General features: G+C 43.8%; 1 protein-coding gene across 1 annotated transcript; it reads right to left on the bottom strand.

The window, feature by feature from the left end:
• Positions 1-1221: 1221 nt before the first annotated feature.
• On the bottom strand, positions 1222-13037 carry PKD2L2 (polycystin 2 like 2, transient receptor potential cation channel). The gene is made up of 14 exons (XM_075511003.1): positions 12884-13037; positions 12578-12718; positions 12198-12331; positions 10685-10941; positions 9695-9916; positions 8852-9080; positions 8139-8309; positions 6422-6603; positions 5021-5141; positions 4171-4272; positions 2924-3003; positions 2762-2807; positions 1836-1957; positions 1222-1388 (listed from the first exon to the last, which is right to left on the bottom strand). Exons 1-14 carry the CDS (start codon positions 13035-13037, stop codon positions 1271-1273), a joined length of 2079 nt encoding a protein of 692 aa, XP_075367118.1. The 3' UTR covers positions 1222-1270.
• Between the last annotated feature and the right edge of the window lie 677 nt (positions 13038-13714).

The following is a 13714-nucleotide window of genomic DNA, read 5'->3' as shown; positions in this document are numbered from 1 at the left end:
AAGTACAAAATCAGTGAACCCTGACAGGCAAACCGGTGCACGGCTACATCGTGCTACTGGGCTGAAGTGATCTCTTTCTGGGTCCCTTCACATGCCCGTCTGCTCCCCTCTCCATGAGATGGCTCCTCCACAGTGTGATTAGATGCAGAGAGGCCAGAGACCATGTAGTAGCTTGACAGGGCTCTGCAGGACATAAGGCTTTATAATATTATAAATCCTTGTAGGATTTATATAAGTTTCAGGATACTTTGGAGGCTGGGGGTTGTGTGTTGTGCATGAGCTGCAATGTACAGCAGCAGAACTTCCTTAGGGCAGGGACTGCGTGGTGCAGGTGGGGTGTTGCAGCCTGGTGATGGCCCCGTGTTTTCTCATGGCGTGTTCAGATGGCATTTGGACATGTGTGTTATTTCTTCCTGTGGCTGAGTCCCAGCAATGAACTGTTAATGACTACATTAATCCCAATATATCCCAATTAATGACTACATAGGATTAGATAGTTTCTGGCCTGAACACAACACCTTGTCTCTAAGGCAAGGTATAAATCCGTTTATACCCAATGGATTTAGGAACAAAAAGGATGTTCTGAAAATTCAGGCTGGTGCAAGGGTGAAGCAAATCGCCCTCTAGTGGTTCCAGCTGTTAAGGCCGGATCAGAATAAAAGATTTATTGAGGTATTTATTTCCTGAAAGAATACTGCTTTTTTTTTTTTTTCTCTGAAGGCAACAGTAACTTGTTTTGGAAGCAACAGGTACCTGGAACAAGAATTGTTGAGAAATAAGCATTAACCTTGGCAGCAGATGCACCAGCGAAAGAAAGCGGTCCGGGGAAGTGAGGGCTAATGACCCATGTGCCGGACTGTGCTTGGCGATGGAGCGTTGCACTGGGCTACGTAGGGCCAGAGATCCAGAGAAGGGTACGGAGCAGGCCCAGGATGCTGCCGTTGCTCATGATCTGCTCTCCTGGTTACACATCTGTGTCTCTCAGCAGCCCCAAAACAAGGCAGAGGAATAAATGTCGTTCAGGCGTTTGTGGAGATGCCTACCCAGAAGTCTAGCATTGGTCAGTTCTTCTCAGAGTTAAAGCAGCACCTGAAACTCTCGGAGAAAAGACCCAGAAGCAACAATAGTATATACCTTTATTAACATTCCTGCTTCTCTTATCCAGAAATAGAAAAAAAATAAAGGGGGCGGGGGGGAGATGGGGACTTTGGATTTATTTAACCTGTGTGAAGAGTCAGGCCATCTCTGTTACCAGATGAGCTCATGCATTTTACTGTGCCGTCTTGCCTGAAGTATCCTTCAGTTGTTGCATGCTTTTCATAATTCTCCTGACTTTTGCATTGGTGTTGTTTAATTCCTTCCCCAACTCAGCTGTATACCTGAAGAGCCTAGAACACACAAATCCAGCCACATATGCTTGAGATGGTGCTGCCCTTAAACTTGCATTTGCAACCTTCCTCTTTGCTCACTTGTCAGCTGCCAAGGGTCTAAGTCCTGAAATACCCCTTCACAGGCACGAGGTCTTACGGACTCTGTCCCCCTCCCTGGGCAGCCACAAGGAGGGGTGCTGGAAGAGTGACAATATTTTAAATTCTTGTCCCACCTCATTCTTGACTAATGTCCTTACAAGCTGCTCTGATAAATTCTTTTGTTTCCTTCTTCCCTCCTTGAGGGCAGCTGTTGTCAGCCAGTATAAGAGCACTTAAAATATCTTAAAATCACTGACTTTGTGTTGATCTTCTGTCTCTCAGGCTGTCACTCGGTGAGGGTTTCAGCTAGGGCTGCAGCTGCCTGGGGATGGGAATAACATTGCAAGAACACTCACACACACTTACTGCTGAAATTCTGCAGTGGAGACATAGCTCTGAGCTGTGACTGAGTCCATGTCCTCAGTAGATGGATACTTCTGATGAAGTTTTTCTTCCCCTTCCTGTAGTTTTGATAACTTCAGATGGCTCTATTCAACACCGGAGGGATTTAAAAAAAAAAAAAAATCACAGACAAAGCCAGCATGGCTCACTGGGACACCTGTAACACAGTCGCTCATGCAGGGAGGGGGCATGCATGCAGGAAAAGATACATGCAGCTTTGGGGGAAAAAAGTGTTCTCCATCTGAAAGTAGATTTTCATTCTGGCCCTTCCAAAAAGACAGGATATAGGAATACACACTTCTTTTCAGAGTTGAGAGAGATTGCAAGCCTTGTATGTAGTAATGTTTACAGCCAGCCAAGGGACTTTTCCCTCTCTTGTTATAGAAGAGATTTTTTTTAAAAAATATGTTTTAGAAGTACTTGCACAGGCTTACCCCAGATACAGAACTACCAAAGACTGCTGGAAACCTTTTTGTAAAGCAAGAGAAAGCTACAGTAATCTTTCTTCTTGCTGTAGATGCAGCCTATGACCCAGTGGATTGCTGTAAAACTTGTTTGTTTTCCATACATCTGTTTCTGTTTAACATTTGGGCAAATGCCCAGACTTTATACCATTGCTAAGACACACTGATCCCACCCTACTGCCAGCTCTGCTATTGTAGTGTATGACCTTGCCTGAGCAAGCTTTCATTTGAAGTTTTGGGCATAATTAGTGATTTTTCTTTATTTATAGGTCTAGCTTTTGCTATTCCTATGATGTTAAAAATAGTATCCTGTAGAGAAATAGCTTTTATAAGTAACAGTGAGGACAACTGTGACTCCTTTTGTATTATTCAACTTCTGAAATATAATCAGCAGTTTCTAAGAATATAGGAAAGAATAAAGCCTACCTTTTCATTAGCACTGTCTCCATTGGAAAGCTTAGAAATATCCTCTCTTTTAGTGGCTGAAAATTCCTTGCTTGTCATTCACACAAATGAGAAGAGACAGAAGTCCTGTGAGAACAGGTCTGTGCTCAGTACCGGGGGTAACGGCAAATGCTGAGATCCTACCTTTCCAAGCTCTCATCTGCTGGATTTGTATCCATCTCTGGTTTCTTCAGCTTGAGCTTGACAAGGGCCTTATTGCAACTCTGAACATAGACAGGGAAAGTCAGGCACATTAAATGGCTTGTGTTTAACCAAAGACACTTTTGCACAAGGACTTGAATGCAAGGAACAAACTGTCAGCATAATGCCTTGGCAATTAAACAGAAATCCCACCAGTCTATCGCTTTCTTTGTTCCCTTAGCTCAGCTCAGAGAACTTACCTTGCTGTATCTCAAATCTGTCAGGAAGTCCCTGAAGGTAATAGCCAAATCCAGTAAGAGTTTCTGTTTTCAGGCATATTCCGTTTAATCCTACTATAGTCCCGGATAAGTAGGAGAATGAGCTTGGGTGGGGGACTCTAAGCTGTGCTGTTGCTGACCAGACTAGCTGTATCCTGGCCAGGGACTCCCCCTTCCTTTTCCTTAATGAAAGCTAGGCTTTGCAGAAGCAATGTAACTTGTGTCTATGCCACTCATAAAATCCTGCAGGAAAATTTCAGGTAGATACGGCTGCCAGCTCTCCTCTACAGAGTGGTCAGCGTAGGCCAACTTGGAGAAACAGTCTGAATGCGCAAGTCTCATCCCACACCTATCTCAATCTTATTTATCTCACTGGTGATGCTGTATTCCCCAGTTAAAGTCAGGTTTCTAGGCAGAGGTACTGACTTGCCCCAGCAACAGAACTGCGTGCAATCTCTTTGGCTTCAGTGTATGCATTTGGCAGGAAAGGAGGAGGTCATAATTTCAAGTTGAACTGAAACGTTAGGGAAAGACTTGTTCCCCTTTTGTACTCATTTCTGGCACATAAAAGTGGTCTGAACTTTGTGGAGTTTTAAAGGTACGTATTTCTGCTTGTCTTCCCATGCAGAGAAGATCTTTAGTTTCTAAGTTTGGAAGAGCAGCAACAGTAAGCTCTGAAGAAAGCTGATGATGGGATATATCACAAGCCAGGCTGGTCTTAAATACTGCTTTTAAAAGGGTAGGCTCCTTGCACCCTAACTCATATGCTACTCTTACCCTTAAGAGCTCCTGTGGGTTTGATGGAAGCATGTCTCTGTATCTGTCAAATTTTTATTTAAAGTGAAAAATCAAATATTGGGTGTTCTTAAATGGTTATGGCCCAGCTGTTTAAGGCTCTTTGCTAGAGATGTAGCTTAGAATTCCTCCTGTTATCTTGAATTAAATGAGGTAGTTACAGAAGTGTTTACTTACCTGTCTAAAGAGGTCTCTGATCTGAAGTTCTTGACTGGGTATCACTTCAAAGTCTGCTTTGACTTCTGAATAGGTGTCATTTATAATAGCCAAAAACATGTTCTGCACAGGAAGGATGCAGTTAGATATTTGTTTCTGGAAATTGCATTTGTATTATGCTGGGGCTGCTGTTCTGGGGGGCTGTTCCATGCTAGGGCATGTAACTAATGGAATTGAGGAGCTTTGCTGGGTGCAGATGTGCTCCTAATGCAGTTAAATTATCTGATAATCTTAGGGTCTTAGGGAATATTTTTGGGAGACAAATCAGTTATTTCCCATCTGCAGTATCGGCTAAAAGGCCCAGTTCCTTGGAGGTAACTGACTTCCTGTCATACACCTGTAGCTTTTTCAGATGGTGTTTCAATGTGAAGTAATTAATGAAAACATCAATCTAACTGATAAATCAAACCTGCACCTACACAATCCCATCAAAATCTCTCTTTAACCTTCCTACCTGACAAGGCTGACATTATGCAGTTTTCAAGAGCACCCAATTAAGTTTTCAGAAATTAAAATCTCGAAAAATGGGTGGTACAGTAGGGTGAAAGGTGCAACGTGCTTGTTTTGTGCAAAAAAAAAAAAAAAAAAAGCCCTTTTTGTGGCTGTTTGGAGGAAGGGAGAGCTGTGAAATGTCTTGCCTGCTGGGAGCTCCTGCAAGAGTTCGGACTGTCTGTCTGCCCAGGTGTACTGAGGGGCAGCCAGGGCAAGCCCAGTGTCATCTTGGGGTGAAAAACACTGTCTCACAGCACTATACAACAGTTCTTCTCTACTGCTTATGCAAAAGGATAAGCATTTTTAACATGATACCTACCAGCAATACGAAGAACACAAAGAATACAAATGTGATGAAGTAAATAGGTCCAAGGATTCTGTTTGCTGCTTCTATGGTTTCAAAATTAAAATCTCCCAGCACGATACGAAACTGTGTAAAGCTGGGAGTGAAAAATATGAGAATGAGGTTGACTGGCTTCTCCTAAAGAGAAGTATTGTAAGCATTATTTAAAAAAAAAAAAAAAAGGGCAGTAGATACAATTGAGACTGATACACCATTACCTTAGTCACTGAAATCAAAAGGCAAGCCAGGATAATATTGCAATGGTAAACTGGGCGTTTAGCATATAATTGAGAACTCAAAAGTACAAAGGAATTTTTAAACGGCTTGTATGAGAAAATACTTTCATTTTGGATAAATCACCTGGTTCTGTTTTTTCGTTTGGGGTTTTTTTTTTAATTATTTCACTTCTGTTCTAGTTTCATGATCCCTCATCTTCTGTTAGTACAGAAGGTTACAGTATAGGTCCCTATGTCCCCCTATAGGGAATTTTATTCCTAGATAAGACAAATAAATATTTATTTCTCTGTATTGCAGCATCTTAGAACTGTCTCACATCCAGCTGGATCCGAAAGGAGCTATTTTTCTGGTTTAGAAGTGCCTTAATTTTACATGAAAAGCTGCTTTCAAACCATCTGGTACACTAAAGATACCTCAAGTTGTAAGAAATGTAGCCATGGGCTAAAACACAATGTACACTGCGGGTGACAGGTTAGGGTTGCTACAAGGTGCAAGGCCATCAAAATCAGTTCCAGCTGGCACCTGGAATTGATCTGATGTTGTTGCTACAGTAAGCGGCTGAAGAAAAATCTGGGGAAGAAAGTAACAGAGCCACCAGATGCGATTTGGGGACTCTTGGCTATGCAGCTGGATGTTTTCTTAAAAGAGCTGTAATTCCTCTTTGCAACCATGCTCAGCTTCTGCTCTGAGCCATTTGGGTCTCTCAAGCAGTTCTGCTGTGGTTTTCATGCTGGGGACTGTATCACGTACCCAGTGGCATGTCTGCTGAATAGTTTCATGGTCTTGCTTTTGAAAGAGGCAAAAGAGAACAGCCTGCTGGCAGGCCAGCCTGATTGCCCAGGGGCCTGGTTACACACAGCAAAGTTGTGTTGAGAGCTGTGGGGACTAATAGCTCTGTTGGGTGAACTACTCCTGGGCTTCCCCTTCTTACGCTTCCCAGACCTGTTCAATGTACATGTGGTCTCTCTTGAACATATGAAGGCTTTGGTAAACAGATTGTAGGGCCAACAAAATTGGTTTTACTCTATGAAATAAGCTTAACTGTTGGAGACCTGTACTCTTAAGTTCTGCTTAGCAGAAACTGGTTTGCACCTGCACTAACTGGAGATTTTGTATCAAAAAGTTTAGAAAATAGCATACATGCAGTTTTGGAAAGTGGAAAATTCTTCAACTTGCGACCCGAAGACCAGATAGCCTAACTGGGCATAGGCAAAGAAAATGATGAAGAACATGATGGCAAATCCAATGATGTCTTTGGCACAGCGAGATAAAGTGGAGCACAGCTGCGTCATGGTCTTGTTAAAGCTTACATATTTAAATATCTGCAAGAGAACAGAACATACTGTTATTGTGGGATCAAAATATATTGCAACTTCTTAACAGGATTTCTGGAATGTTATCTGTAATCATAATTTACAGGTTAAGTCATACCTAGAAATAAGTTGCATGGTATGTATCTGTAAGGAGAACTAGGATCGGGTGCACTTCTGGAGAAGATAAATATTCTACAGGGCAAACATGCTTATGTGCTAAAGCTAATAGTGTGTAGACAGGTCTTTGCTGAGTACTAGTATGTGTAATCAGCTCTAGCAGATGTAGACCCCTAGTCAAGGAGACTGCAAGCCATACCACCCTCCTGTATCCGAGGATTCCCTGATGGGCTGAGTTGGTAAGGAGCTCTCTTTTACTTTGGGTCTGAAACAAGGCCTGAACAAAAGCTTTGTTCAATGACAGTCACTAATTATAAGCACAGCTGTGCTACTAAATTAACAGTAATCAGGCTGAGGGGAGGATGATGCAGGAGGAACATGCAGCTGGGGTACAGAATGGCTGTAACGAGGAAGACTGTCCACAGAACTGGTTAACAGCCAGTGCTCCCAAACAGCTTCTTCCTGTAGGCTTGGCCTGGGAGGTGGAGGAAGGCCAGAAGCCTGTTTATTTTAAAAGGATGTGACCTTTTGTGTTAGCTTACGTTCTTCAGGTACTTGGGGCATGACTGTAAAGTGTGATCTCTTCTGGCAGGTGTGAACACCTCCCCTGCCTGTGTCGCAGCCACCATGTGCTGGGCGTTTTACAAATACCTTAGGGGAGAGAGGGCCTGTAAGCAGCCTGGGATCAGGCAGAGCTTTGGGAAGTTTCATCCAGTCACTGTGAACACTGTGGCCACCCAAACCAAAGTCACTGATGTCTGCCAGGTACAGGGGAAGGGGTGCAGACCCCAGTCAGGGCCAGCAGGGTTTAGTAGATGAGGGGCCAGTGGTATGCAAACATGCAGGACTGGTTTGGCCCCAGAGCACCTGGTTAGGAACAAAAGTAGCCCCTAATCTTAGAGACATTTGCTACTCTGTCCAGAGATCAGCAAATCTATTTGCAAGTTAAGAATGACATTAAAGGTGTCCTAGCACAAAGCCACTTCTGAATTAAGTTCAGACACATTTTGCCTTCCTCTGCAGTCAAAAAGTAGCTACTGTTTTCATAGCTTTTGGCTACAAAAGCTATGAATAGCTTCACCTATTACTGCCATGCCATCTGTATAGGTCAGGCTATGACCTAGATAATATTGGGTCCAGGAAAAGACTGAGTTTGAGGAGGCTGTTTGGCCATGGTAATTTCCCAGCTGCTCCAATGGAGACAGCTGCCTACGTGCAAAATTTTTTTTTAGATGGGCTTGGAATTTGTGTGATCCATGTTTATGAGAAGAAGGTAATTTTAAACTCTTCTGGAATCTTATAAACAAAATTCTCCCTTTTAGCCCCACCTTTGCGATTCACCCATGGAAAGGTAAAAGTGAACATTTATGCTATGCTTAGAAACACTATGATTCTCGAGTACAAAAAAAGGGAATGAGAACCAATACCTTTATCCAAGCAAAGAAGATGTTGACAGCAATCATGTTGTTGTAAAGGACTTGCCAGAATGCAAGGAAATAGAAGTCTGGATATACATAGGCATCAGACAGCAGCTCTTCCATTAGCAGGGACACTTTTACAGTGCGGTAGATGTTGAAGGCAATGGCAAGGATGGATACCTGAAGGAAAACGGAAGCAAGTGAAACGGAAGTCCAGCTACCCCACCTCTCTTCAGACTTGTCACTTTGCACAGGAAAGACTGTACTGATTTCAAAAAGCCCTTGGTTAGATTTGAAGAACCTGAGCTTTTTAGGTGTTTTGTCGTAAACTGTATATATGAGACTTTGTTGGCTAAATAATTTGTAATTGTACTGTGATAATTCTGGGCTTGTGCCACGTAACATGCTGCATACCTTCTAATTTTACTGCGTTAACTGCGTTAGCTCTGCTATGCACTAGTGCCTCCCTGCTCTGCAAAGATTAAGGCTAAAACAAACAAGGTGGATAATGAGCAGAAAGGACATGGAGCCACAGCAATTGACAGCAAGGCTAGAAAAGAGTGTGCTGAACTCTTGTGGGCCACGTGGCCTCTTCAGCGTAGAACAGAGTGGGTGACTGACTCTAACCAGACACAGATTTGGGCTGTTCTGGCTTGTTGGCTGTCTATCCAGTGCTAGCCTAGGCTGGCAAGCACAGAGGTGAAAGTCAAGGGGTAGCTCACCACCAGCAGCAGCAAATCCATCCAGTTCCAGGCACTTCTGAAATACTCCTTTTTCAGTTTTACTATTTTTATAGCTTCCTGGATTATGAATGTAATGATAAAGAGGCAAAAGGTGACTTCGCAAGAAGCCAGGAAGTAATCATAATACGTGATGTATCTGAGGAGCTTCACAGAGTAGATATGTGAGGAGGTGAGAGCACCCCCAGTAGCAGGGAACTCTACCACCAACCTGAAAAAAATTGAGGACTGGTGTTAGTTACCATCCCTTAAATCATCTCAGCCCTTAATTTTCTAATATTAATTTTTATGACATTAATAATACCTTACTGGAACTCCTGCATCTGTAAGATCTTCTTATAAGGGCTATGCTAAGTCCCCAATGAAAAGAGTATTACATGGTAGGGAAGGTTGAGGGGAAAAAGAGAAGCTCTTGGGGTACCCAAGCTATGGTGTGTGGTTAAAAGTCTTTAAAGAAACGGTGTCTCAGAAGAGCAAATGTTCACCCTACCCTGAGTCTTTTCCCTCCATTAGCTGACAACAGGACTAATAATTCAGTCTTTGACGTTGCAAAAGGCTATGAAATCTATTCCAACAGACAGCAGCAACCAGCTGTACAGACCAGACACCAACTATTACAAAAAAAAAACCAACATAAAGGAAGGATCTGAGTCTGCTCCCTGCACTAACTGAATTTCTGCCTTTTTAATGACTTACTGTCTTGCCAGCTGCTACCAGGGAAACACAGCTACATATGCCTGAGGTGACCAGCCCTTCCTTATGTCCTTATGGAACCATGATGCCTCAGTAAATTGGATTTCACATGTAGTAAAGGTAAGAACTCACTTGATTATACAGAAGAGGTTTATGTTAGCATTATATGTTGAGAAGTCGATAAATACAGCCCTGGTTCCTCTAGCGAGCCAGCTGTTCTGCCTGAGAAACACCAACTTCTCCCTGCTCTCCTGCTTCGATTTAGGTAAGGTGAACATATATCCTCCACTGCTGTACAAGCCCATAGAGCCCCAGTACCATGGGGATAACGAGGAGGCTGAGGTGTATTTCCATCTGTCAGAAATGGGAAAACAAAGCAGCTCAGCTTATGGAAACTGGACTGAAGTAAGCTTTAACTTTTATTTTATACAATCCTTGTTAGTTCTTGAGTTCTTCTGCATCCACAACTGACCATTTAAGCCAGACCTTTAAAAAACACTTTTCTTTACATGAAGTGTGCACGAGACACATGGCCTTAAAATACTCCCATTTCTCTTATTTGCTAAATACTCAGTACATTCACAAAACAGCAATTACTTATGAATCTGGATCTCCCGCAGTGTGGGCCAGACAGTTTATTACCTTAAAACCTTTATAGGTAAATGGAATATCTCTGGTTTACGTAGTTCATTGTTACTGTGGCATGTTCACATGTTCTTTCATTGGATTAAATCAATGCTAAATGAAGTCTGTGAAGCAGGCCTTTTGGCTCTGTTTCCAGAACATTTTAGCATGATTCCAATTTATAAACGTGATTTAAATTCAGGCCTCATATAATTAAGCATTTCTCCAGAGATGTTAGTGGAGATAGGTCCATTAACATGTGCTTTTGCTGAACTAGGCTCACTATTTCCAGTTCTTCCTGTCTCTCTGCTATAAATCTCCCATGCCAAATTCCCATCTATAATGTTGGCACAAAAACAAATCCATGGTTTATCTCAATGTAAACAAGAGAAAAGCTCAGCTAATTGCATGTACAGTCGTTACTAACTGAAGAATGGCAGTATTAAGGATTTGGTTAGGTTTTCAAAAACATTCCTGTGCTGAAGTAGGATGACTTACTCAGATTCGTTCCTTAGACCAAAGTCAGACCTGTCTTCAGCTCGATAACGATATTCACTGTAACAGTCTTCTAAAAAAGTACGGAAATATGGGTAGATGGAGCAAGTGTTGTTGCGTACTTTCAGCTGGCGAATCTGGGCTACTCCTAACAGCAAATTCTCATAGTAAATATGGCTGTTGTTGTTCTGGAGGGTTAATGTCAAGTTGTTATACCATTTGTCCCAGTAGAGTCCATCCAACAGGGGTCCCTCTGCAAACTATATGAACAAGTGAGATTAAAGATTCAAAAGAAGATTTAAACACCACTACTACCCCACTACTTAGCATAATCTCTACAGGGTTCTCAGGTTATAGCTACAGAGTCTAAGCTAGAATACAAACAATTCCCACCTATATCCTGTCTTATAAATACGATATATTTACACCTTTTTGCTATGAGACAATTCTATTCCCTATGCAATTCTATCAGAGACATGTAATGGGATTATTCAGGGGAAGACTACAACATAAGTCTGCCTGGGGTTTCATTGAAAAATTCTGCCGAATACTAAACAAATATGTTTAAACACAAATATTATATGTTGTTTTAACAAAATCTGTTGGTTATCTTAATCTCTGAAGATCTCTTTTGGGATGTATTTCCGACTAGGTTTTTAGTCATCTGAATCTAAATAAAGAAGTGTTTCTTTTTGAAGGCAGGGAAAAAATCCCTTTTTTTCTTGGGTGTTTCTTAGATGCAGATAAAGAGCATTAAACTTGAGGATAACATTATCCCGAGTACAAAACAACATGCCCCCATGGTCTGGCACCATCTGAGCATGTATTACAACCATTTCTAGTACATCAGTCCACACACTGTATAGCAAGGGCTATACTGTATAGCCACACACTGTATAGCCCTTTTATGGACTAGCAATAACAGACACCACGATAAGAGGGAGTACAATTCTTCCAAATGAATTGTTATAACCAGGCATTTCCATTTTTAAGGAAGAGTAGGGTGAGAAACTTTGCCTTCTGCTGTCAGCTGGGTAATGCTGGTCATTTTGGGAAGTCCTCCACCTAGTAGTAAAAACAAATATGTGTTTTGCAACTGTCACTGAAATATGATGTAATGTAACAGCAAACCAGGTGAATCAAGATAGTACATTCTCCTAGCTGCCCCAGTGGAAGTCATAAATATATTTTTTTAACAGCTGAAAGTCAAAAGAACTATAAACCCAAAATCTTTCTGTTTTTATTGGAGCTCTTTTCAGACCAAGCCTAATATTGAGAATATGATGCAGCAATTAATTGGCCTATTGTCTTCCTCGAGTGACTATTCAGCAGTATCAGTATTTATTGTTTGTACCCAGAATCTCTCCAAATGCATTTTAAGAAGTTACTCGCCTTTCTTCAGCTGAAAGTACAACATCTAGCACACGGCCTTTAGGAGAACCGCAAGATGGTATTGCTCTGAATTAACACTAGGAGCTTCTTCTCCAAGAAAACATCTTTGCAATGAAAGCCTTACCCTCCAGAAATCGGCTCTGCTCCCAATACTCCCGAAACCACTCCTGTTGTCCTCAGCGGAGGAGGGCTCCAGGAAGAGATGGGACATGACTTTGTTCAGGTAGTACATGTCCGTGCTCACCATGCCAAACGTCACTGGAAAGAAGGGGCAAAGAGGGGGTGCTTGCAGGCTGAAATTAGAGGATGACGACAGCTTCTAACCTTGCTTCTCCGCTTCAGTTGTCATTAAGTCACACTGCTAGAAAAAGGCACTCGGAGCAATTTTGACTGAAGTGACACTTTTGGGTGGAAGACGGGTGGAGTAAGGAGTAAATACTGAGCGAGCTACAGCTTACACATTAATTATTTGTACACAGTCACCTTAGTCGTTGGATGACTTACATATACAGAGGTCTGTCAGGAAAACGATGTAGATGACCAGCTCCCGCAGGGTGGTTTTCAGTTCCAGTTCTCTGCTGCAACTGACCCGGGGTTTCACGGCACCTGCTCGGGGAAATGGCGGCGGGGGCAGAGAACAGAGCCCTCAGTCCCCGGCGAGGCCCGCAGCCCGCTACCCTCCCACGGGGCCGGTGGGCCGAGGCCCCGGGCCGGGCCGCGCCGTGGGGCTCCGCGCGGCCGCGGGGTAACGGCGGCTGAGGGTGGCCCGGGCGGGGCCGGCCCTGAGGGGAGCGGGGCCGCCTCACGCACTGCTGCCGCTCAGCCTCTGGTCCACCGCGGGCCGCTGCCGCGCTGCCGGCGGTTCCATGGCGGCCGGGCCGGGCCGGCTCCCGCCGCTCCCCGGTTTGAATCCCAACGGGCGGCGGCGAAGGCGGAGGGAGGCGGCGGGGCCGATTCCCCTCATCGCCTGCGGCAGGGCTCGGGCTGGGGAGCGGGACCGGAGCGGCCACGGGCTGCCCGCGGGGGGCTGCCCCTCCCGCCGTACGAGCTTATTATTATCGTTGTTTTATTTTTGTTGGTGGTGTTCAGCGGGTCTGTCCCGGTCTGCCCCCTGCAAAGCCCCGCAGCCGCCGTGCCTGGTAGAGCCCGTGCTTGCAGCTCCCGTATTGGCAGCCGTTCCTTCGGGGGGGAGGAATTAAACGATAAATTGCAGCGTCTGGTTGCTTCCAGGCTAAATTCAGCCAATTAGGAAATTCCCTTCCTGCTGTGAAGAGCGGCAGGGAACCTAGGGTATGTTCATTTAAATGTATATTAATGCAAACGCTGCGAGCTCAGGTGCTGCTGGGGCTCCCAGACATGAGGAGAATTCAGGGTGCTCCTGTGCCAGGCCTGGCACTGCTGATACCGCGCTCTTGCTGAGCATCGCAGCGCCTTTATGTTCAAAAGAAGCCTATGGGCGAACTGGGTATCAGTCTGCATTCGATCAGCTCAAACCCGCAAAGAGTGCAGCGAGGGGATTTATTTTACTGTATTTCATTGCTCGGGCAGCCCAGAGGAGAAGCGCGGTGGTAAAACTGCAGGATTTTGTTGGGAGTTTAATAGTCAGTGTTGTGCAGTTCAGATTTGGGGGTTTTATTTAAT

The sequence above is a fragment of the Mycteria americana genome, chromosome 8 (genome assembly GCF_035582795.1).
Source record: "Mycteria americana isolate JAX WOST 10 ecotype Jacksonville Zoo and Gardens chromosome 8, USCA_MyAme_1.0, whole genome shotgun sequence".
In the NCBI taxonomy this organism is placed as follows: Eukaryota; Metazoa; Chordata; class Aves; order Ciconiiformes; family Ciconiidae; genus Mycteria; species Mycteria americana.
This window is presented reverse-complemented; position numbering and strand designations above follow the sequence as displayed.

Coding starts and splice junctions, on each gene's coding strand:
- PKD2L2 (XM_075511003.1), bottom strand. CDS start 13,037: ATGAGGGGAATCGGCCCCGCCGCCTCCCTCCGCCTTCGCCGCCGCCCG. Junction 12,332..12,577: donor CCTGACAGACCTCTGTATAT/GTAAGTCATCCA, acceptor CCTTCTTTCCAG/TGACGTTTGGCATGGTGAGC. Junction 9,917..10,684: donor GGTCTAAGGAACGAATCTGA/GTAAGTCATCCT, acceptor CATTTCTGACAG/ATGGAAATACACCTCAGCCT.